At 51.2% G+C, this 27,101-nt stretch overlaps 1 protein-coding gene across 4 annotated transcripts in view; it reads right to left on the reverse strand.

Moving 5' to 3' along the window:
* The window catches only part of CDIP1 (cell death inducing p53 target 1), a 29,339-nt gene extending 2,560 nt beyond the window's left edge, over positions 1 to 26,779 (reverse strand). Inside the window, exons 1-4 of one of the 4 annotated variants that reach the window (XM_074028754.1) lie at positions 26,292 to 26,494; positions 25,737 to 25,779; positions 662 to 751; positions 145 to 243 (exon numbers count right to left, since the gene is read on the reverse strand). In XM_074028754.1, coding sequence (XP_073884855.1) covers positions 145 to 229 — 85 coding nt within the window. In that variant the 5' untranslated portion in view covers positions 230 to 243; positions 662 to 751; positions 25,737 to 25,779; positions 26,292 to 26,494. Of the gene's footprint in view, positions 1 to 144; positions 244 to 661; positions 752 to 25,736; positions 25,780 to 26,291 lie in introns of all 4 variants that reach the window. The other 3 variants (XM_005591129.4, XM_074028755.1, XM_005591128.5) reach the window with 3 other exon arrangements.
* Positions 26,780 to 27,101: the final 322 nt, after the last annotated feature.

The following is a 27,101-nucleotide window of genomic DNA, read 5'->3' on the forward strand; positions in this document are numbered from 1 at the left end:
ATGAGCTGGACCAGAGGCCACTGTTTTGGGACACAGATGGGGCCCAGGGGTGACCCTGGAGTGGGCATCACCACTTAAGAGTCCCAACCGTGCCATGGGGGCAGGGGACTGCAACAGGGAGCCTCAGGAGCAGTGACCCCCTACCTGGGGTGGGCGGGGCTCCACTTTTCTCCTCCAGAAGTGGGGCTGTGGGGCCCCCAGGATAAGGAGGGGGCGGCTCGTTGGACATCTTCGCTGCTTCTCCTGGACATGGAGGGAAAACCCAGGCATGAACTAAGCTCCCAGCCAGGTTCCTTCCCCTTTAGCCCTGGGGAGTGGCCGAGATACTGCACAAGGCGTGTGACCATCCTCAGAAGGGGCTGCCTCCAGGCACTGGAGATCCCCCACCTTCCCCAGGGCCACCTAGCCCAGAGCCACCATCCTCACCTCAGCAGTCACCTGCTCTTCCCTGTTTGGAAGCTGGAGGGCAAGGACAGAACCCAGGAAGCAGGGTCCAGTGAGGTGAAGTCCCCCAGGGAGCCTAACTCAGCATTTGCCCCACATGAGAGCAGTTTGGCACCAAGCTCTCCCCTCCCCAAACATTTAGCAGGCACCAAGGCAGTCGAGGAGACACTGGACTGATCTCTGCCAGAGGCTGGACTGGGAATGGGGGATTCCTTACCTCAAATCCGTGCTACTCAGAGAAGGGAGGCAGGTGAGGCTCCTTCAGCTGCTGGCCTGGACGGACAGGGAACAGGCAGGGCTCCGGAAACTGTTTCAGGGGAAGGAAAGGCAGGGCCCTTAGCAGGCAGCAGGGGCTGCCAGGCCAGGGCTGGGCCCAGGGGCCTGCGCGTACCACGCAGTCCCTCCCCTTCCCATGTCAGGCTTCTCCCTGTCACTCTGTGCCATCCAAACACCCGACCACCCTTCCATTTCCCGGTCCCATCACAGGTTTGCTTCCTCCCTCTCCCAAGACTGGTGGCACCCAAGGGCCATGGCTGGGCCCTCTGTATCTCCTCCCACCAGGCCTGAGCTCCCATGCATGAGGACTGCCAGGCAAGCTGTGCTCTGGCCTGTGCCCCTCTGGTTTGCTTGCTGAGGCTGGGGTGGGGAGGAAGAAGAGTCAAGTGAAATCTTTTCCCTCATTTCTGTCACCAGACTCTCTGAGCACAGCTCAGAAAGCCGGGAAGCTTTTGCTCTTACTTCGCATCATAAAGGACTTGGGAAGTGGGTTCAGTTACCTTAGCTAAAAGTAATAAAATGAGAGAAAAATCAATTTCAATGGAACAAAAGGATACAGGGAAAGGAGCGTTTCCCAGAGAGCCCAGCACCTGCAGGGGGTGGAGGGCACATAAGTTTGAATATGAAGTTTAACAAACCGGGGCAGGGCCAGAGGAACCAAGTCCAAGCTCTTGGGTTCAACTATAAAGTACCATGGCAGTTTGAAAACTGAAAGACAGGGATCAAAAAGCTCTTAGAAGAAAATGCAGGCATCAATCTTTATGACCTTCGATTAGGCAGTGGTTTCTTAGATATGACACCAAAAGCAAAGCAACAAAAAGAAAACTTCAACTGGATGTCATCAGAATGAAAAACTCTTGTGCTTCAAAGGACACCATCACATTTTATAATTCATAGATCTGATAAAGGACTTGTATTAAGAACATACAAAGAATTAAATAACCGAAAGACAACCCAATTTTTTTTTTTTTTTTTTTTTTTTTTTTTTTTGAGACAGAGTCTGGCTGTGTTGCCCAGGCTGGAGTGCAGTGGCCGGATCTCAGCTCACTGCAAACTCTGCCTCCTGGGTTTACGCCATTCTCCTGCCTCAGCCTCCCGAGTAGCTGGGACCACAGACGCCCACCACCTCGCCCGGCTAGTTTTTTGTATTTTTTAGTAGAGACGGGGTTTCACCGTGTTAGCCAGAATGGTCTTGATCTCCTGACCTCGTGATCCACCCGTCTCCGCCTCCCAAAGTGCTGGGATTACAGGCTTGAGCCACCACGCCCGGCCGACAACCCAATTTTTAAAATGGGCAAAGGATTTGAACAAAGACTTCTCAAAAGACAAATAAATGGCCAAAAGCACATGAAAACTACTGAGCATCTTTTCATACGGGAAATGAAAGGCAAAACCACAAGGAGACCATTTCCTATCTACTAGGATGGCTAAAATTTAAAAAGACAGTAATAGGCATTATGTAGAGAAACGGGAACCCTCATACACTGCTGGTGGGGGACACCCCCTGTTCCCCTTTTGAGGAACAGTCTGGCAGTTCCTCAAAAGGTTAAACCTAGAGTTACCAGATGACCCAGCAATTCCACCCCTAGTTATCTGCCCAAGAGAAATGAAAACCTGTCTACACAGAAGTTTGTACACAAATGTTCACAGCAGCATGAATCATAATAGCCAAAAAGTGGAAACAACCCAAATGTCCATCAACAGAGTGGATAAACAAAACTGTAGGCTGCCCAGACAATGGAAGACGATTCAGCTATAAAAAGGAAGGAAGCACTGACACCCTACAGCATGAACCCTGAAAACATGCTTGGTGAGAGAAGCGAGACACAAAAGGCCACATAATGTATGATTTCACTTATATGAAATGTCCCCAGTAGGCAAACCCATAGAGACAGAAAGTACATTAGTAGCTGTTTAGGTCTGGGAGAGAGGGAGAAGTGGGGAACATGGGATCTCCTTCTGAGGTAATGAAGATACTCGGAAACCGACTGTAGCAATAGTTGAACAATTCTGTGAATAAACTAAAAACCACTAAATTGTAAGTGGGTGAATTGAATGGTACATAAATTATGTCAATAAAACTTTTTTTAAAAAATGAGGGAAAAGAAAATTAGTCCTACCACCCTGCTGCAGGCCCATCTCCATATGTCCCTGCTGGTCTGTATGCACAGGCACCTGTACTTTTTGGTTTTGTTTTGTAGAGTTGGGGTCTCACTATGTTGCCCAGGCTGGTCTCGAACTCCTGGCCTCAAACGATCCTCCTGCCTCGGCCTCCCAAAATGTTGGGATTATAGGTAGGAGCCACTGCTTCCAGCCCATACTATATAAAAATACAGTTGCTATCCTGACAGTTTTAAGTCCTTTTATTTTTTTCTCTTTTTGAGACAGAGTCTTGCTCTGTCGCCCAGGCTGGAGTGCAGTGGCGCGATCCTGGCTTACTGCAACCTCCGCCTCCCAGGTTCCAGCGATTCTCCTGCCTCAGCCTCCCAAGTAGCTGAGACTACAGGCACACGACCACGCCTGGCTAATTTTTGTATTTTTTAAGTAGAGAGATGATTTCACCATATTGGCCAGGCTGGTAAATCCTTTTAATGCTGTGTCACATATATTCCATCTTACAAGACTCCGTGACCATCGATATTAATATTCCACAAAATGGGCATACTTGACCAAACCCTTTAAGGCATTTAGGCAAGGCCCTACTTGCTGTTTTCATGAAATACAAGGGAACACCTCTGTCCACCACTCTTTCCCTTTTCTTAGATTATTTCCTCAGGCTAAGCTTGTCAGAGTGAGATGACTGAGTCAAAGGACATGAGCATGTTATGCCTTTTTGAAAGGATGCCAATTTATAGTGCCAGTTATCATTAATTTTAATATTAAAATGACACATTTTTATATGCATTTCTTTGACAGGAGACAGAACATCTTTCCAAGTGTTCAGAAATTACACACTCTTCTGAGTTGCCTTATTATCCACGGAAGACATGGAGGCCCAGAAAAGGATGGGGCGGGGCATAAGTCTAGGACCCCAGCATGACTCTCCCACCCTCCTGTCTGCAGAGTGAATTCCAATAACACAGGGTTAAGAACAGGGAGTGGTGACCAGGTGCAGGAGCTTATGCCTGTAATCTCAGCACTTTGGGAGACTGAAGCTGGAAGATGGATTGAGGCCAAGAGTTCGAAACCAGCCTGGTCAACATGGCAAGACTCTTGTCTCTACAAAAGAAAAATTTTTTAATTAGGCGTGATAGTGCATGCCTGTAGTCCCAGCTACCAGGGAGGCTGAGGTAGTAGGATCACCTGAGCCCAAGACTCAGAGGATACAGTGAGCCATGATCAGGCCACTGCACTCCAGCCTGGGCAACAGTGCAAGACCCTGTCTCAAAAAAAAAAAAAAAAAAAGAACAGAACAGGGAGTAGCAACAGTGCCTCTTGGAACTGGTCCTGGGGTCCCTTGCCCAGGCTGCTCCTAGCCTGCCAGGTGCCCTCCTGCAGGGGAGAAGAGGGCAGCCTTTCATGGGGCTTTACCTGCATCTGGAAAACTATTGCAATATGTTGAATTATGGAATAGGTGGTGCCAGCCCCTGCTACAAACTCCCAGATTCCCAGAAAATGCTCTCTGGTGCCTCTGGGTGGCACCACTGTCCACCAAGTGGCCCAACACTGTGGCATGCAGTTGGTGAGTCTGGTGAGTCTTGCTCACCAGGCAATGGTCCAGGCCCTGGGATGCTCTGAGCAGACCAGGAAAGTAAGCTGCACTGTGCTTGGTGAGTCACTTAAACCCAACTGCAGATCCCAGCCTGGGTCCCTTGCAGGGAGCACACACACATGCACGCGTGCACACACACCCCATCTCTGAGAATGCAAGTGTTGCCTTTCTCTTGCTCATCTTTTCATCAAAGTCAACAGATACAATCCTATGGTCTCCTAGAGCTCAAAAATTCTATTTCTGGAATTCCACATACAACCTTGCCCATGATGACAGGGTGCAAGCCCACAGGGCAAAGCCCTCCCTTGGGATCCACCCAACCTGGATAATGACAATGCAGGCCACAGGGAAGGGTTTGGACCTGCACAGGGCTGGCTTCCACTCCAGCTCGCTGGCCACAGAGCCCACCTTCTCTTTGCCCCTTACCTGGGGCTGCAGGGCCCTGTTGCTCCTCCGTGTCTTCCCCACCCAGGGCCGTGCCTGCTACTCACTGCTCCCTCTCACCCCTCCATATCCACATGCATCCTTCCTGAACCCCAGCAGGGACTGCAGATCCTTCTCTATCAAGGAGAGGTATCTGGAAAACAGCTCATGAAGATTTCCTGAATTTAAACACCCATTCTCCCAGTGCCTTCCAATATAAAATCAAACATGCATTCCCACAAAACCGTGTTGTGTAGGGTGCAATAAAAACTACAAGAATAATCTTTCAATCACACGATCAGAAGCAAAATAGTTTTCCAATAAAATAAGTACTGTTCAAAGCTACAAAATGGAAAATGATCTGAAAATGCAGCCCCAGCGCCTCTGGTGTGGGAAGGTGCTGGTGAGGGAAGGGGCTGGGAGACCTGTGGATCTGCCCAGTTCCCAACAGAAGAGGAAGAGGAGACTTGGGGTGTCTGGGGAGCACACTGAAATCAACTTGCAGCCCTGACAAATCGAAGAGAGGCTTCTTGGCCTTCTTGCTTTAAATATCGGATTTATAAACTGCAAACAAAATAGGTGCCTGTTTGAAAATCTTTACAACTCAGTCAGAAACTTAATAGTAAGTCACTCCTCTGGGAGACCAGAGGCCTCTGCAAAGTCTATCCCTCCACACCCTCTGGGTTCTGTGGCATGTGAAGGTGTGGAGGAAAAACCTGTTTCTCGTCTGCTTTCACCCCATAACAATCAACAGAAAAGAATTCTGTGGCAAAACACGTGGGGATTTCTCCTCAATAACAAGCCAGCAGTCAGTTCTGTAGCGGACACCAGCTGGACATCTTCTAGTCGCACTCAAGTCTGATGCTACTGCGTCAGATCCCACAGGTTGAGGGCTCAGTCCCAAGACTGCCCCCCCACTTCTGATGTCAATCGCAATTCCTAGCTTGCAACCTACGCTTCTGACAGACTGGCTATAAATCATTATCTTGGGAGCGGATTCCTTATAAGAGGATTAGTTAGTCTTCTGTGGGTACATCTCCCCGTGGCCCTTCCACCATGGGATGACGCAGCAAGAAGGCCCTTGCCAGATGCTGGCAGTGCCTTGATCCTGGACTTCCCAGCCACCACAGTTTTGGTGACTGTGGGTGACTGACGGGCTTAATGAGAGGTGTTTGGGATATGGGAGGTGGATTCCTCATAAATAGATAAACGCCCTCCCTGGGGTGGGGAAGGAATGAGTGACTTCTCACTCTGTTAGTCCCTTCATCCCAGCTGGTTGTCAGAAAGGGCCTAGCGCTTCCCCTCCCTTTCTTACCCGCTCTCTCGCCATGCGATCTCTGCACACGGAGACTCCCCTGTGCCTTCCGCCATGAATGGAAGCGGCCTGAGGCCCTCAACAGAAGCAGATGTTGGCACTGTGCCATCCTGTAAAGCCTGCAGAACCAGGAGCCAAATACTCTTTTCTTTATAAATTACTCAGCCTCAGGTAATTTATAGCAACACAAATAGACTAAGACACCAGCCTCCAGAACTGTAAGGAGATAAATTCCTGTTCTTTATAAATTACCCAGTCTCAGGTATTCTGTTAGAGAAGCACAATGGACTTACACTACATCAAGACTTGATAAGTGGTGGGGTTTTTTTTGGTTTTTTTTTTATACACGGAGTCTCGCTCTGTCGCCAGGCTGGAGCGCAGTGGCGCAATCTTGGCTCACTGCAACCTCTGCCTCACAGGTTCAAGCGATTCTCCTGCCTCAGCCTTCTGAGTAGCTGCGACTACAGGCGTGCCGCCCGGCTAATTTTTGTACTTTTAGTAGAGACGGGGTTTCATCATGTTGGCCAGGATGGTCTCGATCTCTTGACCTCATGTCCGCCTGCCTCGGCCTCCCAAAGTACTGAGATTACAGGTGTGAGCCACCGTGCCCAGCCGACAAATGGTAATTTCTTAAGGGTTATTTGCCACAGGAATTAGAATCCTTAACAATGATTTTTTTCTAATGTGTTACATTAGAAGTCATTGGTGTACCTTGCATTTGGAATGGGTCTTTTACACAGACATGATTTCTTAATATCATGTGTGGGTCACCTGAAAATACTGGTTCCTGTAACGCAGATCTACCAATGTTGACACATCTCATTGAACAATATATATTTTTTAAAATCACATTGCTGGTGTTGCTACCAATGTCATCATTAAAGTCACTATTGTTATGCTAATCATCATTTGAAAGCTTGAATTTCATCACTGGCAACAAAGCACTAACAAATTTAGAAACAGCAACATATACAAAAATAAAAGGTCAGTTGTTTCACTTGCTCATTTTCAAGAAAGTGTATGCTAAATATCCAAATCTGAGTAACAACAGTGTGTGCCAGTTAAGTGAAGGTGGAGCCCATGAAAAAGGCAGCTAGTTCAGCCCACACCTGAAATGAATGCACATGTGCTTTTCCTCATGACAGCATCAAACTCCATGTGACATACTTCATGTGTGCCTCATTTCATCACACAGGATCTTAAAAAGATGTGGACTAGGCGGGGTGCGATGGCTCATGCCTGTAATCCCAGCACTTTGGGAGGCCGAGGCAGGCGGATCACGAGGTCAGGAGATCAAGACCGTCCTGGCTAACACTGTGAAACCCCGTCTCTACTAAAAATACAAAAAATTAGCTGGGCGTGGTGGCGGGCGACTGTAGTCCCAGCTACTCGGGAGGCTGAGGCAGGAGAATGGCGTGAACCCGGGAGTCAGAGCTTACAGTGAGCCAAGATCGCACCACTGCATTCCAGCCTGGGCAACAAGCGACACTCCTCAAAAAAAAAAAAAAAAAAAAGATGGGGACTCATGGGTCAGGACTTAAAAAGCTGATTTTTACTGCTTTGTCTGATGCAACACTGGCGCGCGTGCGTGTGTGTGTGTGTACTGTGTGTGGTGGTGAAGACTCAGTTACAACAAGACCAGCACAGTGTGGTGCCGGTCTTGAGTCTGTGCAGGCCCACAGCTTCTTTCCCCACCGCTCCTACACCATCAATGTGAAAGCCATCACAACCAAGGAGGCACGGTAACAAATCACGGCCATGTTATTATTAAAACAGTTCTGATCCTCAGCCCCTCGAGTGGTCGAGTGGTCTCAGGAACCCCCCAGGAGACTGCAGATCACATTTCAAGAACTGCTGTGCTAGAGGAACCCCCACTAGAAGTTAAGGGGGTGCGATATCAGCCAAGTGCAGGGCTGGGACAGGGCTTCACAGCCAGAGGGATCAAGAGTGGCCTGCAAGTCTTGGAGTCGCTCCTGCGGAGGCCCTGAGTTTGTTGTTCTGGCAAGGCCCCACTCCAGGGATGTGCTTGCCACCCCATGGAAGGCTTTAAATGAAGCAAGCAGTCAAGAACATGGGCTCTGGGCCAGGCATGGTGGCTTAGGCCTATAATTCCAGCACTCTGGAAGGCCGAGACGGGAGGATTACTTGAGCCCAGGAATTCAAAACCAGCCTGGGCAACATGGCAAGACGTCATCAATATTAAAAAAAAAAAAAAAGGGCGGGGGGCACTGCATCAGGTTAGTTCAAACCCAGACCCCCCCAGACCCACCACTTTCCAGCTGAGTGAGCTGAGCCTCGGTTTCTTTCTCTGCAAACAGAGATGAGCATGCCTACCTCTCAGGGTGGGAGTGAGGCTGAAGACAGACAGTGTGTGCGAAATGCCTGCAGCAGGAACGCTGGGCCTAGCACACAAGGACGCTAAATAAACGGAACCTGCTATTATTATGCTTTATTAGGCAACTTCCAACAGGGAAGAAAACAACAGGTACTTACGCCTCTGCCATGGGGTGGCTTCTGATCCCCAACGAGGGATCCTGGTGCACGTTCACTAATATGACTGTAAGGGAATGCTGCTACAGGATTCTGGAAGGACTTGCAATCAAAACCCTGCCCTAAGAGCTCAGCTCGGCAGCATTCCCTCAGCACAGCTCAGCTGGGCCACCTGCTCCATGGGAACCCGAGACAATCCTTTGGGAAGGCAGAGACACTAGCAGTCTTCCAAGGGCCGTCTCTCCTGGCGGGCTGTGGAAATGCCAGGGGCCTGCCTGGGAGTGCCCAAGGTTAGTAATGCCCCTGGAAAGATGCTCCACCCATAGACCCTGGTGGCAGAGGCTCTGCAGCAGCTGCTGCCCAGCCACATTTCTCAGGGCTGGGCTGGCTTGGTGCTGCATCCCCAGGAGGTGCTTACCCACTTGGCAGCCATGGCATCAGGACGCCAGCTGGCCTCAGAGGGGCTCCTCTGTCCCCAAGAGGCAGGTCCCAGGCACCCAGCCAGGAACAGGGCTTTCTGCTTTGCTGGGAAAACTGAAAGGCCGTTTTCTGCCTCGCCTGCAGCTTCCATGTACTGAACAAAGGAGGCGCCCACTGCTCCACGAGGGGCAGAGCAGAGGTAAAAGACAAACACTCTCTGGGCTCCTTCGGTCTGAAAAGAGAATGGCAAGGCCCAAACCAGGTCTGGAGGAAAAGGCCGAAGTAAGAAGCGAGCCAGAAGCAAGCAGGAGCTGACGTGGGCCTCAGGGAAGATGCTCTCGGTCCACGGGGCAGCACCCAGCAGGGACGAGACAGCGGGAAGAGAGCATAGAATCCCCACCAAGGGTGCAGGCCCAAAGGGGACCCTTCCAGGAAGGCTTGGCCCACACCAGGCCTTTTCATCCTGTGACATCTCCATCTAACACACAGACAGATTAGTTCAAACCCACCTGGGAGGGTGGTGTGAGAATTAAGTGAGGCATGGATATGAAAACTTCCTGAACTGCTGTAAGGGACCACACAGCGTGAGGGTCCTTAGGAGGGGGACTGTTACTTGCAAGGGATGGCTGCTGACTCCCTGTGCAGTACCACATAGCTGTTCCGCCTGTTCTCCCAAGCACCCCAGGGCTGGGCTGAAGCACGGTCTGTGAGGTGACCATGTAACAGAGGCCCTCTGAGGGGAGGGCAGGGGATGGTGCTTCTTTCTGGAATTCCTTCTGATAGTTACTCAGCACATCCTCCGTGCCAGATACAGGCTGGGGATTAAAGACATGTCCCTGGCTGGGCGCAGTGGCTCACACTCGTAAGCCCAGCGCTTTGGGAGGCCAAGGTGGATGGATCACGAGGTCAAGAGATCGGGACCATCCTGGCCAACATGGTGAAACCGCGTTTCTACTAAAAACACAAAAATTAGCTGGGCATGGTTGTGGGTGCCTGTAGTCCTCGCTACTTGGGAGGCTGAGGCAGGAGAATCACTTGAACCCAGGAGGCGGAGGTTGTAGTGAGCCGAGATTGCGCCATGGCATTCTAGCCTGGGTGACAGAGCGAGACTCCATCTCAAAAAACAAAAGACACGTCTCTGCCTTCCAGAATCTTACAATCAAGTAAGGAGGACGAGCATTAAATAATCACCCCCTCACCAAAAAACCACAAACACAATTACATCTGTGACCAGTGGTGTTGAGAAAGTCCAGGATACAGAAGGACAGCAATATCACCATTCTAGAGCTCTAACAGCGTCTCTTCAAACAAGCCTGGGAGGAGGTGGTGGAAGAGTTATGAGACCAGCAGACAAAGGGAGGGATGGGGACAGCAGACGGAACAGTGAGTACACAAGGCCTAAGGAAGGAGGGCTGTGCCCTGGAGGGTGGCCAGATGGCAGCCTGGGGCCCTCACAGCAACCCGGCCACAGGGGTTGTTTCAGAGCTCAAATACCCCAGATCTCCAGGACAAGGATGACAAGGTCAGCTGGGCAGTGTCCCAGGCCCTTCTCCTCAGGCTTTAGGCTTCCCCAGGAGACCTCCAGCACCATTCAGCCTTGTTGCACTGTGTTACTTGGGAACAAAGACAGTGGCCTTCTTTGCTTGACTGTCAATACAATATTGGGAGAGCACAGGTCTCCCTGGGACCCTGCCTCGCCCCTGATGGCCTCCAGCCCTGGACAAATTCTGCAACCTCTCTGAGCCTCTGTTTCCCCATGTGGAAAATGAGGTTCTTGGGAGGCTGAATGAAACCCCACATGTAAATGTCCAGGCTGTATTGCTGGAGACGCCTTCCATGAATGACTACGCAGATACCACCACCCATACAGAGCTATGCTGTGTTCCTCCACATCACACTGCAAAGGAAGAAGGCAGAATAACAAGATCTGGAACAGCAATGTTCTTCCTAACGAAGTACAGATTAGAGACTGTCAGCTGCCCCCAAATCCACTCTCTCCCCGATTCTTGAACACAGAACTCCACTTTCACTCAGGGCAGCAGTCCATCAACCAAGATGGTCCCCAAGCTTTCTTAGAGTGACAATGCTCTGGCCGATGAGCTGTAAGCAGAAGTGTCCAGACCATAAGAAGGCACTCAAGGCAAGCCGACTTAGCCCGGAGCCAGGCGCTTCATCCTTCCTGCCTTCCTCCGATCTGCTGCCTGGAAGATGGATGCCATGGCTCCAGTAGCTGTGCTTGACCATGAGGGCCTTGGGATGGAGGCCAGTGCCTAGGACAGCCATGGGACACCACACCAGCACAAACTGACCACCTCCCACATCTTCCATGTGAGTAATAAAACTTGTTTTCTTGGTTAATTATTGGTATATTAAATTCAGGTTAAGTATTAACAAGGAAGAAAAACAAATGTCATTACAAATGTACAGCACAGACAAGTGCAGTAGCTTACACCTGTAATCCCAGCACTTTGGAGGCCAAGGTGGGAGGACTGCTTAAAGCTAGGAGTTGAAGACCAGCCTGGGCAACATAGCAAGATCCCATCTCTAAAAAAAAAAAAAAAAAAAAGCAGCAGCAGCTAGGTATGGTGATAGAAACCTTGTGATCCCAGCTACTTGGGAGGCTGAGGCGGGAGGACTGTTCTAGCCCAGGGATTCTAGGCTACAATGAGGTATGTCACACCAATGCACTCTAGCCTGGGCGACAGAGTGAGACCCCATCCCCCTCCACCACAAAAATACATCTCTACAGTTCCTTAAGCCTGAAGGAACACAAGTTCTCTTCAAGTGATCCACGATCAAAAGGATCATGGCTTTCTTTAGGTCACACGACACAGCCTCAGCCAGTGCAGAAGTCAAGGCATGGGGAATACCCCCTGGCGGGAAGGCTGGAGCAGATGCTTCTGTAGTTAAAATAGGCCCCAAGAGAAGAGCAGCTGGTTGCCTTGGAGCGAGGGCACATTCTTCTGCGACCCCAGTGTTCAGTTCAGCATGACCACTAGCTCAAGGAAGAGCTGAGGAGGACGATGGTGTGCAGTGAACGTCAATAGAGCATGCACTGTTTGGATGCAAGTGCCCAGCACAGGGACACAAAGGAAGTGCTCCAAGTGAGGAGGTGCTCAAAAGGGAGCCTCTGTTGTGAGACTGCTCCTGGGACCCAAACCCTCTCCACTCCCCTCTCTACCATGCCCTACCCAAACTAGGGGCTAATCCAGCCACCCCAGTCCATGTGGAACCAGGGCAGGATTCCCTGTGGCCTTTCAGCAGCTGATCAGAGGAATCCTATTCCCAACACTGGGTGAGGAGGAGGGAGGAGGAGGCCCTCCACAAAGGTCCACTCAGTTGCAGAGCAGTCTCTAGTGAGGCTGAGCCCTCCCAAGACTCAGGGAGGTTGCCAATGTGTCCCCTTCTCTGGGACCGTTGTCCCCAGCTGCCAAGTTCTAGCAAGGCAGGCCTGGGAAATCCTGGACATGGCCCATTTCCCATTGTCCTGATGGAAGCAGGACGAGAGACAGTCCCTCCCTCAGATAACATCGCTGGTGGCTCTGAACCATTTATTTATTTTTACACTTGAACATGGGTGTATCTAATACCTTGGGAATTCTCAACACTTCAAAACAAGCTCAACTTAAGTCACAGAAAGGACCAGAAAACAGATCTGGTTTTCCCATCTGCTGGCTTTCTTCCCACCCAACCCTGCATGCTCCTCCTCGACCATGATGAGTCTCAGCAGAGATAAGACACCAACCTAGCCAGGCACGGTGGCTCATGCCTATAATTATGGCACTTTGGGAGGCAGAGGTGGGCCGATCACAAGGTCAGAAGTTCGAGACCAGGCTGGCCAACATGGTGAAACTGTCTGTACTAAAAATACAAAAATTAGCTGGGCATGATGGCGTGCGACTATAATCCCAGCTACTCGAGAGGCTGAGGCAGGAGAATTACTTGAACCCGGGTGGCGGAGGTTGCAGTGAGCCGAGATCACGCCATCGTATTCCAGCCTGGGCAACAGTCCGAGACTCTGTCTCAAAATATAAAAAATAGCTGGGCACGGTGGCTCATACCTGTAATCTCAGCACTTTGGGAGGCCAAGGCAGGCAGATCACAGGTCAAAAGATTGAGGCCATCCTGGCTAACATGGTGAAGCCCTGTCTCTACTAAAAATTAAAAAAAAAATTAGCCAGGCATGGTGGCGGGTGCCTGTAGTCCCAGCTACTCGGGAGGCTGAGGCATGACAATGGCGTGAACCCAGGAGTTGGAGCTTGCAGGGAGCCAAGATTGCACCACTGCACTCCAGCCTGGGCAACAGAGCGAGACTCCGTCTCAAAAAAAAAAAAAAGAGATAAATAGGCCGGGCGCGGTGGCTCAAGCCTGTAATCCCAGCACTTTGGGAGGCCGAGACAGGCAGATCACAAGGTCAGGAGATCGAGACCATCCTGGCTAACATGGTGAAACCCCATCTTTACTAAAAATACAAAAAACTAGCCGGGCGAGGTGGCGGGCGCCTGTAGTCCCAGCTACTCGGGAGGCTGAGGCAGGAGAATGGCGTAAACCCGGGAGGCGGAGCTTGCAGTGAGCTGAGATCCGGCCACTGCACTCCAGCCTGGGCGACAGAGCGAGACTCTGTCTCAAAAAAAAAAAAAAAGATAAATTAAAAAAAAAAAAAATAAAATAAATAAAATAAAAAAGACAAAAAAGACATCAGCCCAACCACATGGCCCCAAACACCACTGTGCCCTCCAACAGAAGCATGAGCCCTTTGTCACAAGCAGAGCTACAGGGGCAGAATCTTGCACCAAGTGGGGCACAGGCATCAGACCCCACGCCTACTACCCTGCCCTACCACCTGACTCTCCAGTCTCAGATTTTTTTTCCATCTGTGATATGGCAGCAGGAGCAGCCTCTTATCAAGAGTTGTGATGACGCACGGGAGAGGCCATGGGTGAAGGGCACACCACTCAGGGCCTGCCACACAAGCCTGAGAGAGGAAGTACACAAGAAAAAAGAAGACACTGTTGCTTTCTTTTTTTTTTTTTTTTTTTTTTTAGGCGGAGTCTCGCTCTGTCGCCCAGGCTGGAGTGCTGTGGCCGGATCTCAGCTCACTGCAAGCTCCGCCTCCCGGGTTCCCGCCATTCTCCTGCCTCAGCCTCCCGAGTAGCTGGGACTACAGGCGCCCGCCACCTCGCCCGGCTAGTTTTTTGTATTTTTTAGTAGAGTCGGGGTTTCACCGTGTTAGCCAGGATGGTCTCGATCTCCTGACCTCGTGATCCGCCCGTCTCAGCCTCCCAAAGTGCTGGGATTACAGGCTTGAGCCACCGCGCCCGGCCATTTCTTTTTTTTTTTAGATGGAGTCTCGCACTGTCGCCCAGGCTAGAGTGCAGTGGCCAGATCTCAGCTCACTGCAAGCTCCGCCTCCCGGGTTCGCGCCATTCTCCTGCCTTAGCCTCCTGAATAGCTGGGACTACAGGCGCCCGCCACCACGCCCAGCTAATTCTTTGTATTTTTAGTACAGATGGGGTTTCCGTGTTAGCCAGGTTGGTCTCGATCTCCTGACCTTGTGATCCACCTGCGTCGGCCTCCCAAAGTGCTGGGATTACAGGCATGAGCCACCGCGCCCAGTGACACTCTTGCTCTGTTTTTTTTTTTTTTTTTTTGAGATGGAGTCTGGCTCTGTCCCCGGGCTGGAGTGCAGTGGCCGGATCTCAGCTCACTGCAAGCTCCGCCTCCCGGGTTTACGCCATTCTCCTGCCTCAGCCTCCCGAGTAGCTGGGACTACAGGCGCCCGCCACCTCGCCCGGCTAGTTTTTTGTTTTTTTAGTAGAGATGGGGTTTCACCGTGTTAGCCAGGATGGTCTCGATCTCCTGACCTCCTGATCCGCCCGTCTCGGCCTCCCAAAGTGCTGGGATTACAGGCTTGAGCCACCACGCCCGGCCGACACTGTTGCTCTTAAGCAAAAGCAAAGTCAGTCAGACTCGAAGAATGGTTCTAAACCTAAAAGTAGTAAGGCCTCTAGGAACTATGATGACGACAATTACTGTGCAATTTATATCATGCTGAATTTTAGTCAAACCTCCTGGCAAACCACTTCTCACTTGACACTCCGTCCACAGCACGGGGCCACAACATAGTGGATCGGTACAACTTTTCTGGACAGCCTTGCTACCTGTACACTCTTATTGACTCAATTCCACATCAGGGTATTCGTTCTAGAGGTAAATGGACGTGTGAACACAAATTCACAGGCAAAGATGTTTATGTGCACCACTGTCTTGATGTTCAAGAAAATGGAACTAGTTACATGCATGTGATTATCTATATAATGTAACTGTATTCAGCCCCTAAAAAATGATATAGTTTCTTTTTTTTTTTTTTTTTTTTTGAGACGGAGTCTCGCTCTGTCGCCCAGGCTGGAGTGCAGTGGCCAGATCTCAGCTCACTGCAAGCTCCGCCTCCTGGGTTCACGCCATTCTCCTGGCTCAGCCTCCCGAGTAGCTGGGACTACAGGCGTCTGCCACCTCGCCCGGCTAGTTTTTTGTATTTTTTAGTACAGACGGGGTTTCACCGTGTTACCCAGGATGGTCTCGATCTCCTGACCTCGTGATCCACCCGTCTCGGCCTCCCAAAGTGCTGGGATTACAGGCTTGAGCCACCGCGCCCGGCGATATAGTTTTTTTTGTTTTTGTTTTTTGAGATGGAGTCTCGCTCTTATTGCCCAGGTTGGAATGCAATGGTGCAGTCTTGGCTCACTGTGATCTCCGCTTCTCAGGTTCAAGCAATTCTCCTGCCTCAGCCTCCCGAGTAACAAGGATTACAGGCACCCGCCACCACGCCTGGCTAATTTTTGTATTTTAGTAGAGATGGGGTTTCACCATGTTGGCCAAGTTGGTGTCAAACTCCTGACCTCAGGTGATTTCACCCACCTTGGCCTCCCAAAGTGCTGGGATTACAAGCATGAGCCACCGCACCTGGCCAATGATATAGATTTTTATTGACATAGACAAATGGTTTTGATATAGCAGTGAATGAAAAAAAAAGCAGTAGCACAGTGTGATTCTTCTTTAGATGTATTTACATACATATTTTTTTTCTTTGTTTTTTCCTTTTTGTGGAGAACAGGGTCTCACTATATTGCCCAGGCAGGTCTTGAACTCCTAAGCTCAAGCTATCCTCCCGCCTCTGCCTCTCTAAGAGCTGGGATTATAGGCATGAGCCACTGCACTCAGCCATACCACATATTAACAGTTTTTCTAGGCAGTAAGAGTTTAGGGGATTTGTTTATATGTACGTACACATACAGAAACTTTCTATTGATGTGTAGTTTCTAGTTTTTTAATGGTGGGTAGCACCCTTACATGATTCCTTCCTCAAAATGCTCATTATAAGTCAGACACAGTGGCTCACGCCTATAATCCCAGCTACTTGGTGGGGCTGAAGAGGGAGGAACACTCAAGCCCAGGAGGTGGAGGCTGCAGTGAGCCATGACTGCACTGCTGCACTCTAGCATGGACGACAGTGGGGAACCCTGTCCCAAAAAAAAAAAAAAAAAAAGGATGGTCACAGTGGCTCACACCTGTAATCCTAGCACTTTGGGAGGCTGAGGCAGGCAGATCACCTGAGGTCAGGAGTTCGAGACCAGCCTGGCCAACGTGGTGAAACCCCATCTCTACTAAAAATATAAAAATTAGCCAGGTGTGGTGGTGCATGCCTGTAATCCCAGTTACTTGGGAGGCTGAGGCAAGAGAATTACTTGAACCCAGGAGACAGAGGTTGCAGTGAGCCGAGATCGCATCATTGCACTCCAGCCTGGGCGACAAGAGCGAAACTCCATCTCAAAAAAAAAAGTATACTCCTCCTCAATCCAGAAACACACCTCAGACTACATAATCTAGTTTCACATACAGCAGAAAATGCACTGTAGAGCAAGCCAGAGGCCTGGACTGGCTAGTAGCCTCCTCTCTGAAGTCAGCCCCTTCTGGCCTTTACGTAGGTCTCCCATGAGTTTGGTCAAATGAGTCAGTTCTGCCAGATCACCTCCCGGTACTCCAGGCAAACGGAAAGTTTAGATCTGTAAAGTTGGAATGTAATGACCTCAAGGTCCTGCTAGCCTAGGAGACCCTGCCAGGAGACCCAGCGGGAGGTCACCTGACCAAGGAGGGCGGGTAAGAAAGTCCTCACTGGATGCAAAATGAAAACAGGAGTGATGGAGCCCATGCTGAGGACACAGTCCTGGCCTCCCAACGGGTCCAGTGATCTCGTTGGGACTCTGAACTGCCTCCCAGGCAGATCGCTGCTCAAGAGCTTGTTCCTGCATGTCCTGGCAGAGAAAATGAAGGAAGCACAGACAGGAGAGGAAATGCAGAGCAAAAGGAAAAAAACAGACACAGCACAACCACAAGTGAATAAACAAGTCATCTGCACCTGTCCCACAGGCAGGGCTTGGTAACTACAAGGCTAATTTTAGAAACAGCATGAACCTAAAGAACCATCACTTAAGCGCTCAAAATGGAGCCCTTAAACAAAATTCTTCCGTCTGCCTGTATCGGGCAGACACAAAATGGACAGTCTTGGGTTGACTCTGTTCAACCAGCTGTCTATTGGGCGAGATCAAGACACATCATTGCAATCTACAAAAAAGCACCAAGCAGGTAAGTGCAGTCAAGACATGTGGCCACTCACAGTCACCCAGGTGGAAGAGTCTTAATTCAGACACAAATGTCTCGTGGCCCTCCTTAGCCAGGGAGCTGGGCTCTGCCTGCAGCCAGGCCTTGCCTGAGTCCCCCTATTCCGTGGGTCGGGGTGGGATGTAGAAAAGCAAACCTCTAGGCTTTCTTCCTTCAAATGTATCAGTCACCATACATACCTATACACAAGAGCTCCCCTTCCAGCAATTTTCCCTCAGAACAGTGAGGAGAGTGGCTCATCCCTGCAACATTTAGGTCTCTCATGTTACAGGGAATTCTTTCAATTATTTTGTAGACAGTTCTGCTGGGTGAAGAAGGTGCTCTAGGAACTGAGAGTGGGAATCTAATTTGTATTTTATACTACATTAGTGCAACAGTATATTTTGCGTATGGAAATTTAACTAAGTTCCTATCACTCTTAGTTGGCATCTGACCCTAAGAATTCACTCATACTGGCTGGGTGTGAAAAACAAACTGAATTAGTAGTTTACACTGCATTATATGAAATAGTATATAGGCTGGATGCGGTGGCTCACGCCTGTAATCCCAGCTACTCGGGAGGCTGAGGCAGGAGAATCGCTTGAACCCAGGAGGCGGAGGTTGTGGTGAGCTGAGATGGCGCCAGTACATTCCAGCCTGGGTGACAGAGTGATACTCCGTCTCAAAAAACAAAACAAAACAAAAGGCCAGGCACAGTGCCTCACGCCTATAATCCCAGCACTTTGGGAGGCCAAGGTGGGCGGATCATGAGGTCAGGAGATCAAAACCATCCTGGCCAACATGGTGAAACCCTGTCTCTACTAAAAATACAAAAAAATTAGCTGGGCGTGGTGGCGGGCACCTGTAGTCCCAGCTACTCAGGAGGCTGAGGCAGGAGAATGGTGTGAACCCAGGAGGTGGAGTTTGCAATAAGCAAAGATCCCACCACTGTACTCCAGCCAGGACGACAGAGCAAGACTACATCACACACACACACACACACACACACAAATATCTCAGCACTTTGGGAGGTCAAGGCAGGAGGATCGCTTGAGACCAGGAGTTCAAAGCTGCAGTGAACTATGATTGTGCCACTGAACTCCACCTGGGCAACAGATTAAGACTCTGCCAGAAAGAAAAGAGAAGAGAAGAGAAATAAAATAGTATATAGAAGTTTATGAGGTTGGTACAAAAGTAATTGCAGTTTTTGCCTGTTCCTGTAACTTGAAGTCACATCTGGCCCTGAGTTCACTCATGCTGGCTGGGACAGAAGACTTATTCTGGAAGCTTGGGAAAACAGGAGCTCACGTCATGATTGGGGTTGCCATCTGCTTGGCCATGTATATATTTCTCTATGACTCAGACATCAGAGACCAGGTTGGAGTGCAGTGGAGTAATCTTGGCTCATTGCAACCTCCACCTCCCAGGTTCATGCAATTCTCGTGCCTCAGCCTCCACGCCCAGCTAGTTTTTTGTATTTTTAGTAGAGACAGGGTTTCACCGTGTTAGCCAGGATGGTCTCGATCTCCTGACCTCCTGATCCACCTGCCTCGGCCTCCCAAAGTGCTGGGATTACAGGTGTGAATCACCGCACCTAGTCTTTTTATTTGTATTTTTAGAGATGGGGTTTCGCCATGTTCGCCACAGTCTCAAGCTCCTGGCCTCAAGTGATCCTTCTGCCTTGGCCTCCCAAAGTGCTAGGATCCTAGGCGTGAGTGACTGCGCCTGGCCAGAGACCACCTTTTGGAGGTTGAAAGGCCATCAGAGATGACTGAGTCCAAGTCTAAGCTGCCATTCATTTCTGTCTTAAATGTTTACTAAGCACCCACGGAAGACAGGTGCCCTGTGAAGTGCTGGAGAGGACGGTGGGAGAGCAAGCAGTGGCACAGACTAGGGAGCGCTCTCCGAGGAGAGAAGTGGCTGCCCCAGGTGCCTGGAGATGACAGCCAAGACAGGACCTCGGCTGTCCTGACTCTTTCTCCTTCCACATCACTGTCAGCCCTCTTTCTTTTCTCACATATTCTCCAAAAACGGTTTTCAAAATACACTTGAGTGGGATCTCACACTACCGATTAAGTGCTTCACACGCTGTAGCTCATATGGAATTCCACCACATGCGTTCTGTTTACACAGATTTCACGGTACCCAGGACAAAAAGCTGAAGTGGCGCTGCCCAGTCCCCTGCTTTCCCTGAGGAGGGAAATGGGACACAGAACTTGCTATTTCCTCAGGGCTGAGGCCCCTTCGGGCCTCTGGCAGTGGGAGTGCCTCTGAGCTAATAGGCAATTCAAGGACTTTAGAGGACAGTTTGACTAATGAGGTCTTTGCTCTGCTAGTTGACTGTAGAACCGAACCCACTAAATGCGTACTGAAGAATTCAACCCTGCATGCAAAACAGCACCCCCAACACTCAGGGAATGACAGAGCACATGCAGACCATGGTCCCTGCATCTTGGCTCTTAGGAAGATGAGACGGCTGAAATGCAGGCATGGTACATCATTTTATTCAACCAATAAGCATGGACCACACACTATCTGTGAGGCATTTCCTAGGCACTGAAGATGGCAGATCAACGTCTGTCTTAACGGCATGCACCTTTAGTGGGGGGTTGACCGGAGGGCATAAAATACAGAACTAAAACAGCGGGCCCGGCACAGAACAAAACGTGGCGTGGAGGAAGGAAGATCAAGGAAGGGGTTGCCGCAGGGCTGCAGTTCTCACCAGGGACAGTTCCACTGAGCAGGGAACACTCCTTGTGTTGGAGGATGGGTGGGCCAGGTCCTCTGGCCACAGCAGGATGCCCACTTTTACCTGATAAGCCGAGAGGCTTGCAGAGAGCTTGGGAAATCATGTTGCCCCGCAATTCTCCATTTTCTTTGCTCACCTGCGATGCTAATCCAGTCCTTCAAAGTTCTGACATCAAGTAGGTGGCTCCTAGAGCTAAGGACCCGGAGAGCACTTGGCCACCACCTTCAGCAGGTAGAGTTCCTTTTTGGCCAGTTTTACTGGGGCCACAGAGAAACGTGTCATGGTGTGGCCACTCTCCCTGCAAAGCAGCTAAACACACACCACAGAACCTGAGCTTGACCATGCTGGGGACAGAAACTAAGGCCTGAGGTCAGGTGACACAGAATGCCTGGGGAATCCGAGACCTGAGAAGTGCTCACTTGAGGCCTTCACCCCTGAACAGGGCAGGACTCTTCAGGTTCAAGGATGAAGCCGTTTCACTCAGCAGAGCCATCACCATCCAAGTTCCTTTCTCTCTTTTGTTTAAGTAACTACCTGTTTTAAAAGACTCATCAGACCCTCCATGGAGGTCACTCACCTTGTTGTCCCTGCCCTCAGGGAGCTGCAGATCTACCTGGCAAGACAAGTGACACTTGAGAAGAACATATAAAAAATACAGGGGCAAGCCTAGCAGAAGTTGTTGCCTCTGTGACAGCAGGTGCTCCAGCAGAGAAAAGGGGAGGCCTGTCAGGGGCTTCAAAGCTCTGCAGGGAGGTGGCCAGGGAGTTCTAGGTCTAGGTCAAGAGAGTCATTCATAACATGCAGAATGAGAAAGTTGTGATCAGGGCCATCTTCCAGTCAGACCCATAGCTCCTGGAGGGCAGGGTCAGGGCTTGGGGCCAGTTTCTCCAGGGCACCAGGCAGCCTGTGAAACATGGGTGAGTGGGTGGATGGGCCACAGCTTGGCTGCTGCTCCAGGCAGGAACTCTGCTCTCCAGCCAGCGGACCCTTCTGTTCACTTCACTCCCATTGCCAAGCTGGATAGCTGAGAGGCGCTCCAGACCTTTCTCGTCCCCTTAAACCATGACCAGTCAGCAAGTCCTACTAACTCCATGGTTCAAAGGCCCTCAGATCCACTATCTCATCTAACAGTTAAGGGTGACAGGGAAGAGTCTGGACTTGGACCATATCCCAGATCTATCATGACCCCACCGGATCATAACTCACACTACTCCAAACGATCTCATGCCCCCACCCTTCCCAAGCCCACCCCTGTACTCTTTCCCTGGCCTCCAAACACGCCCACACCCCACTTCCCCGTAAACGTGGGCCTTCCTGAGGATTTCCCTGCCAGGGGATTCTCCGTCCCTTGTCTTATCTCCCCTCAAGAATCCTGGGACTCTCCCACTTGTATCGTTGGGCTCTGCTTGGCACCTGGTCCATGTGTGTTGAAGAAATGAGTGCAGAGGTTTGGGGTTAACCTAAGTGGACCTCCTGTGCCATTCTTTTTTGTTTGTTTTGAGACAGTCTCTCACTCTGTCACCCAGGCTGAAGTCCAGTGGTGCGATCTTGGCTCACTACAACCCCCAACTCCCGGGTTCAAGCAATTCTCCTGTCTCAGTCTCCTGAGTAGCTGGGATTACAGATGCGTGCCACCATACCCAGCTAATTTTTGTATTTTTAAATAGAGACAGGGTTTCACCATGTTGGCCAGGCTGGTCTCGAACTCCTGACCTCAAATGATCCACCCACCTCGGCCTCACAAAGTGCTGGCATTACAGGCATGAGCCACTGCACCCAACCCCTCCTGTGCCATTCTTAACCCAAAGGCCACTGCCCAGGGCAAAAACACAGCCGCAGCCGAAATGGACTCTACTGCCTCCTCAGGCAAGTACTTATGTTCACAGCCAAAAATCGAGGCAGGAAAAACCACCATTTCTTGAATTCTAGTCAACTTCGTGACGCAATGATCACAATGGGGCTGGGAGAGCCCACGTCTCCCGCAGCTGCTCTCGCGCCACCCCTGCTGTTTCAGGGCCAGCCGTGGGCCCTTCTCTGCCATTATTTGGCAACCATGGGCAAGTCACTTAGACACTCTGGCTGGTGCCTCAGCTGGCCAAGTCCTGCAGTGCTGCCACCTCCCTGGCTGACAGGTGAGAACAAAGCATGTTCACAGGGCCGTACTCTGCAAAGAACCCCATTTCCTCCTGCTTCCCCAGCCTGTGAGGCTGCTGTTTGCATGTTTTGTTTTGGGTTTTTTTGGGTTTTGTTTGGTTTTTTCAGATAGAGTCTTACTCTGTCACCCAGGCTGGAGTACAGTGGCGCAATCTCGGCTCACTGTAACCTCCACCTACCAGGTTCAAGTGATTCTCCTGCCTCAGCCTCCAGAGTAGCTGGGATTACAGGCATGCACCACCATGCCCGGCTAATTTTGTATTTTTAGGAGAGACAGGGGTTCTCCATGTTGGTCAGGCTGGTCTCAAACTCCCAACCTCAGGTGATCCACCCCCATTGGCCTCCCAAAGTATTGGGATTACAGGCGTGAGCCACGGCACCCGGCCTGCATGTTAATCAGAATTGCGACAACCAAGCTCACTTTCTTCCTGAAGTAATATGGGTTGGAATTCTCCCTAAACCCTCCCAAGGCAACTCTCGCACCCTTCTGTACCTACTTCCACCTGCCTTGTTCTCTTTTCCTTCTTGGGGGAAATACCCAGACACTGGGACTAGATCTAAATTGAGACTTAATTAGCACTGATTGAACAATTACATCTCAGGAAGACCCCCAGTGTTCACTGAACCCCGTTACACCTCCTTGCAGTAAGAATCGATGGTATTAGATCAATGTACAGACCAAGCCAGGTCTCACCCACAAATCAGGAGCACTGAAAAGGTAACAAGAAATGTTTTCTGGAAAAATGATACAGTATTACCAAAAATGCATCACAACTACTTTCAAGGGAAGAATCAGAATGCTGCTGGACCCTGTCACCCTGCACTGCAGTCTTTGTATTGGTTTTGCTTTGTCTGCCATCAGGGGACCTTCATTTCTTCAGCACTAACAGCAGATGCAGGCCTTCCTGTGGCCTGGGTGCTGCTCTTCACCTATCACAGATGCGGCGAGCAAGGCCTGTCTGTCACACAGCTTCAATGTGACGGAGAAGTCTCCACATCCAGGCAGCCCTGGTCCCAGGACACCACCACTGTCACCAGACCACTACCTGATGACTCAAAGAGTAGGAGAAGTGGTGACCGGGGCCATCAGGCCCACAGGAGCTGCCAAATCAGTGTCTCCCAGAGTGGACAGCCCTCTGGGCATGGGGAGGTTCTGGCACAGGCCCTAGGCACCCCCACCTCTGCTGCACTGTGTTGCAAGGAAGCCTCTACCACCTCCCACAGAGACTGTGGCTGGGAGACTCCTGACTAGGCAGAGACAGAAACAAATTTTTTGTGGGATCCTAGAAAGGAGCACATTTCCATTTTGAGTAATCTATTTCCAAGTCCCCTCGTGGGGGAAAGGGAACCTCCTGTCACCAGTGCCAGCCTGGCTCACTCTCTCCATCCTCCCCATGGAGCACCAAGGTCCTCTGCAGAGCTCTCCCTGCCTGCCACCTTCTCACCAGCACTTCCTCCACCTACAGGACAGTGACATGCTATAAAATGCCACAACTTTAACCGCCACATTTCCATGTCCTCTATGAGTAAAAACATGTCCTTGCCCTTGGAACCACATTCCTCAAAGTGGAGACAAATTTGCACAGTGCGTCTCTTTTCTCTCCCACTCAGGCAGCTGAGTAGGGTTAAGGGCTGGCGTTTGTGGCTAAGGAACAAAGTACCTGGGCCCAAGGGTCTCAAAGCCATGGCCTCCAGTCCATCAACACCATGAGCTCAATTGCACTACACAGCCCAGTTCTCCTAGAGCTTAGAAAACACACACTGAACTGGTAGGTTCAACGTGGACAAGCTTACAGTGTAAGGAGCCGACACAGAGCTGCAAGCTGATGACTAGCTTCAATTACTGCCAACGTGATCTGCTGGGGCAAGCTGGCCTTTGGGACGCATTCCGTTAGCTACTTCTCAAAACAATTTTGTTCCCTGAAGTATTACTTTACATCACACAGTCAATGTTCTGCTCTTATGGTGATTCTAGAACCATGGCTAGCTGCTCTTAAATCTTTGTAAGAAGTCTGGCACGGTAGCTCCTGCCTGTAATCCCAGCACTTTGGGAGGGTGAGGCGAGAGGATCACCTGAGCCCAGGAGTTAGAGACCAGCTGGGAAAAATAATGACACGCCATCTCTACAAAAAAATAAAAAATTAGTCGGGCATGGTGGCACATGCCTGTAGTTCCAGGTACTCAGGAGGATCGCTGGAGCCCAGGAGTTCCAGGATGCAGTGAATGTGACAGCACCGCTGCACTCAAGCCTGGGCCACAGAACAAGACCCTGGCTTTAAATAAATAAATGAATCCTTGTAAGAGAACCTGTAAAGCTCTTCCCTGGTCCTCCCATCCTGCGGAAAACCTCCAAACTCCTTCAAATTCTCAAGGGTGAGAGAAGGGTTTCTAAATACCCAGGGCTTCCATTAAGGTAAAAACCATTCGGAAGATAAAGAAGTCAAACCCAATAAACAATTCTAAGACTCTAATTAATGATATGCATGCTTATTTGGGAGGGAAAGGCACTGATATCTGCAACTTACTTTGACACAAAAAACAAGAGGGACTACTGGGTGGACGGATATGTGATGAAATACAATAAAATGTTAATTCTTACATTCTAGGGGGTGGTCTGTGGGTGTTCACAACTTTTATATGTTTCACGGTTTTCATAAATGAATGTGTACAGGGAGAGTCTTCTGACACTGGCAAATGACTGGGCATAACCTTTCCGATTAAGGGCAGAAGGCAAGGCAGAACTGGCACGCCTCCCTCCACCCAGTTCTACCTAGATCCGCCCCAAGGGAAGCAGCAAAGAACCCAGGAGAGCAGTCACCTGCCCAGGCACCGCCCTGCCCAGCATCAGGCTCCAGAATACAGAAGAAACTGGGAGAAACGCTACGGAACGTCCCCGTCCCGGGCCCGCCATCCTCCTCACTGGGACAGGTTCTCAGCCCCAGCTGCGCCCGGGAATGATCTGCGGAGCTTACTAAATGCAGATTCCCGGGCCGCGCGCCGGAACTACAGAATCGCAACACCTGGGGTGGGGCCCAGGAATCTGCCCGTTTCCCAAGAGCCCCCGGTGGTTCTGACGCAGAAGATCTTGAACCCACCTTTGCAGGAACTCACAGCCGCTCGCCCCATCTCACCTAACACCTGTTGAGAAGCCCCCCAGGAACTCGCTAAGCCAAGGTCCTCGAAGGCGCGACTCCTAGCCCAAACCCAGGCCAGGCCGTCGCCATCTCCGCCAGAGATGCGCGGCCGAGCGCCACATCCCGACTCCACACGTCGGCAAGCCCGGCGCGGGTGCAGGACGCTGCTGGGCTCCGGGACGGCCAAGGTCACCCGCTGGGCTCGGCAGGGGCTGGCTCCGCCACGGGGCTCCTCCCCGACCCCCTTTCCTTGAGAAAACAACTCCCGCCCCTCTTCTCCGCGTCTCGCACTGCAAGACGGAGATGGCAATTTCCACAACCTTCTCTGACAGAAAACCGTGCGGGCGAGCAGGCTGCCATTCCAGGCGCACAACCCCGCGGCACATAGCAGGGCGCCCGCCCGGCCCAGCCACCGCAGCGTCTTCGACACCCCCAAGGCCGCGCTAGGTCTCGGCAGCGCCCCGAGGAGAGGACGGGCCCCGCCATGCCGCGCCCCAACCGCCGGCCCTGCTTTACCTCCAGAAGCCCGGTGCCCGAAGCCGGCCGAACGCTGAAAGGTGCCTGAGTCCCGACAGGAGCCGGGAGAGTACAAGACCCTCAGCCCCGCGGGGCTTTGCGCGCACAATGAACCCCCCCCCCCCCCCCCGGCCTAGCCCCACCGCCCAGAGGCTTCTAGGACTTGTAGTCCGCCCGGTCGACCCCCAGCGCGCTCTGATACTAGGGACTACGGTGCCCAGCATGCACCGCGCAGGCGCCACGGGCTGGGACGGGGAGGGGTCGCCACAATCCGAGGTCACGCCCCGACCTGAGGGGCTCGGCGCCCAGACCGTTACCCCGGGGAGGAGGGCTCCCCCGTGAAGCCGTCTCCGAATGCGTCCCGGCGACTCACCGTCCCCGCAGCCCTGGGGCAGCGGCAGGACCGAACGCCTCGGCAGCTGGCGGTCGCACTTCTGTCACAAGGAGGCGGGTAGACTTTGGACCAGGGCCGAGGCCCTGGGCGTCACGGCGGGGGGCGGGGTCTCGGGAGGCACGTGATGCGCCGTGGTTACGTCAGTGGGAGGGAAGGCGATTTGGCGTGGAGCAGGGGCTGAGCACGTGGGATGTTCGGGGCCTGTTTGCCCAGTGTATACGAGGCTGGCGAACAGGGAAAGAACCCTCCCTGTGAGTGCCTCTTCTTCACCCATGCCAGCAACAGGGCATCTTCCTCCAGGGCTGCATGTTTTTCCTTTATGCGACTAATATTTATTGAGTTTGGGAGGTGCATTACATAAAACCTTGAACCACACAGTCACTGTCTCTGCACTTGAAACTGTCTTTGCAAAAATT

The sequence above is a fragment of the Macaca fascicularis genome, chromosome 20 (assembly GCF_037993035.2).
Source record: "Macaca fascicularis isolate 582-1 chromosome 20, T2T-MFA8v1.1".
Lineage (NCBI taxonomy): Eukaryota > Metazoa > Chordata > Mammalia > Primates > Cercopithecidae > Macaca > Macaca fascicularis.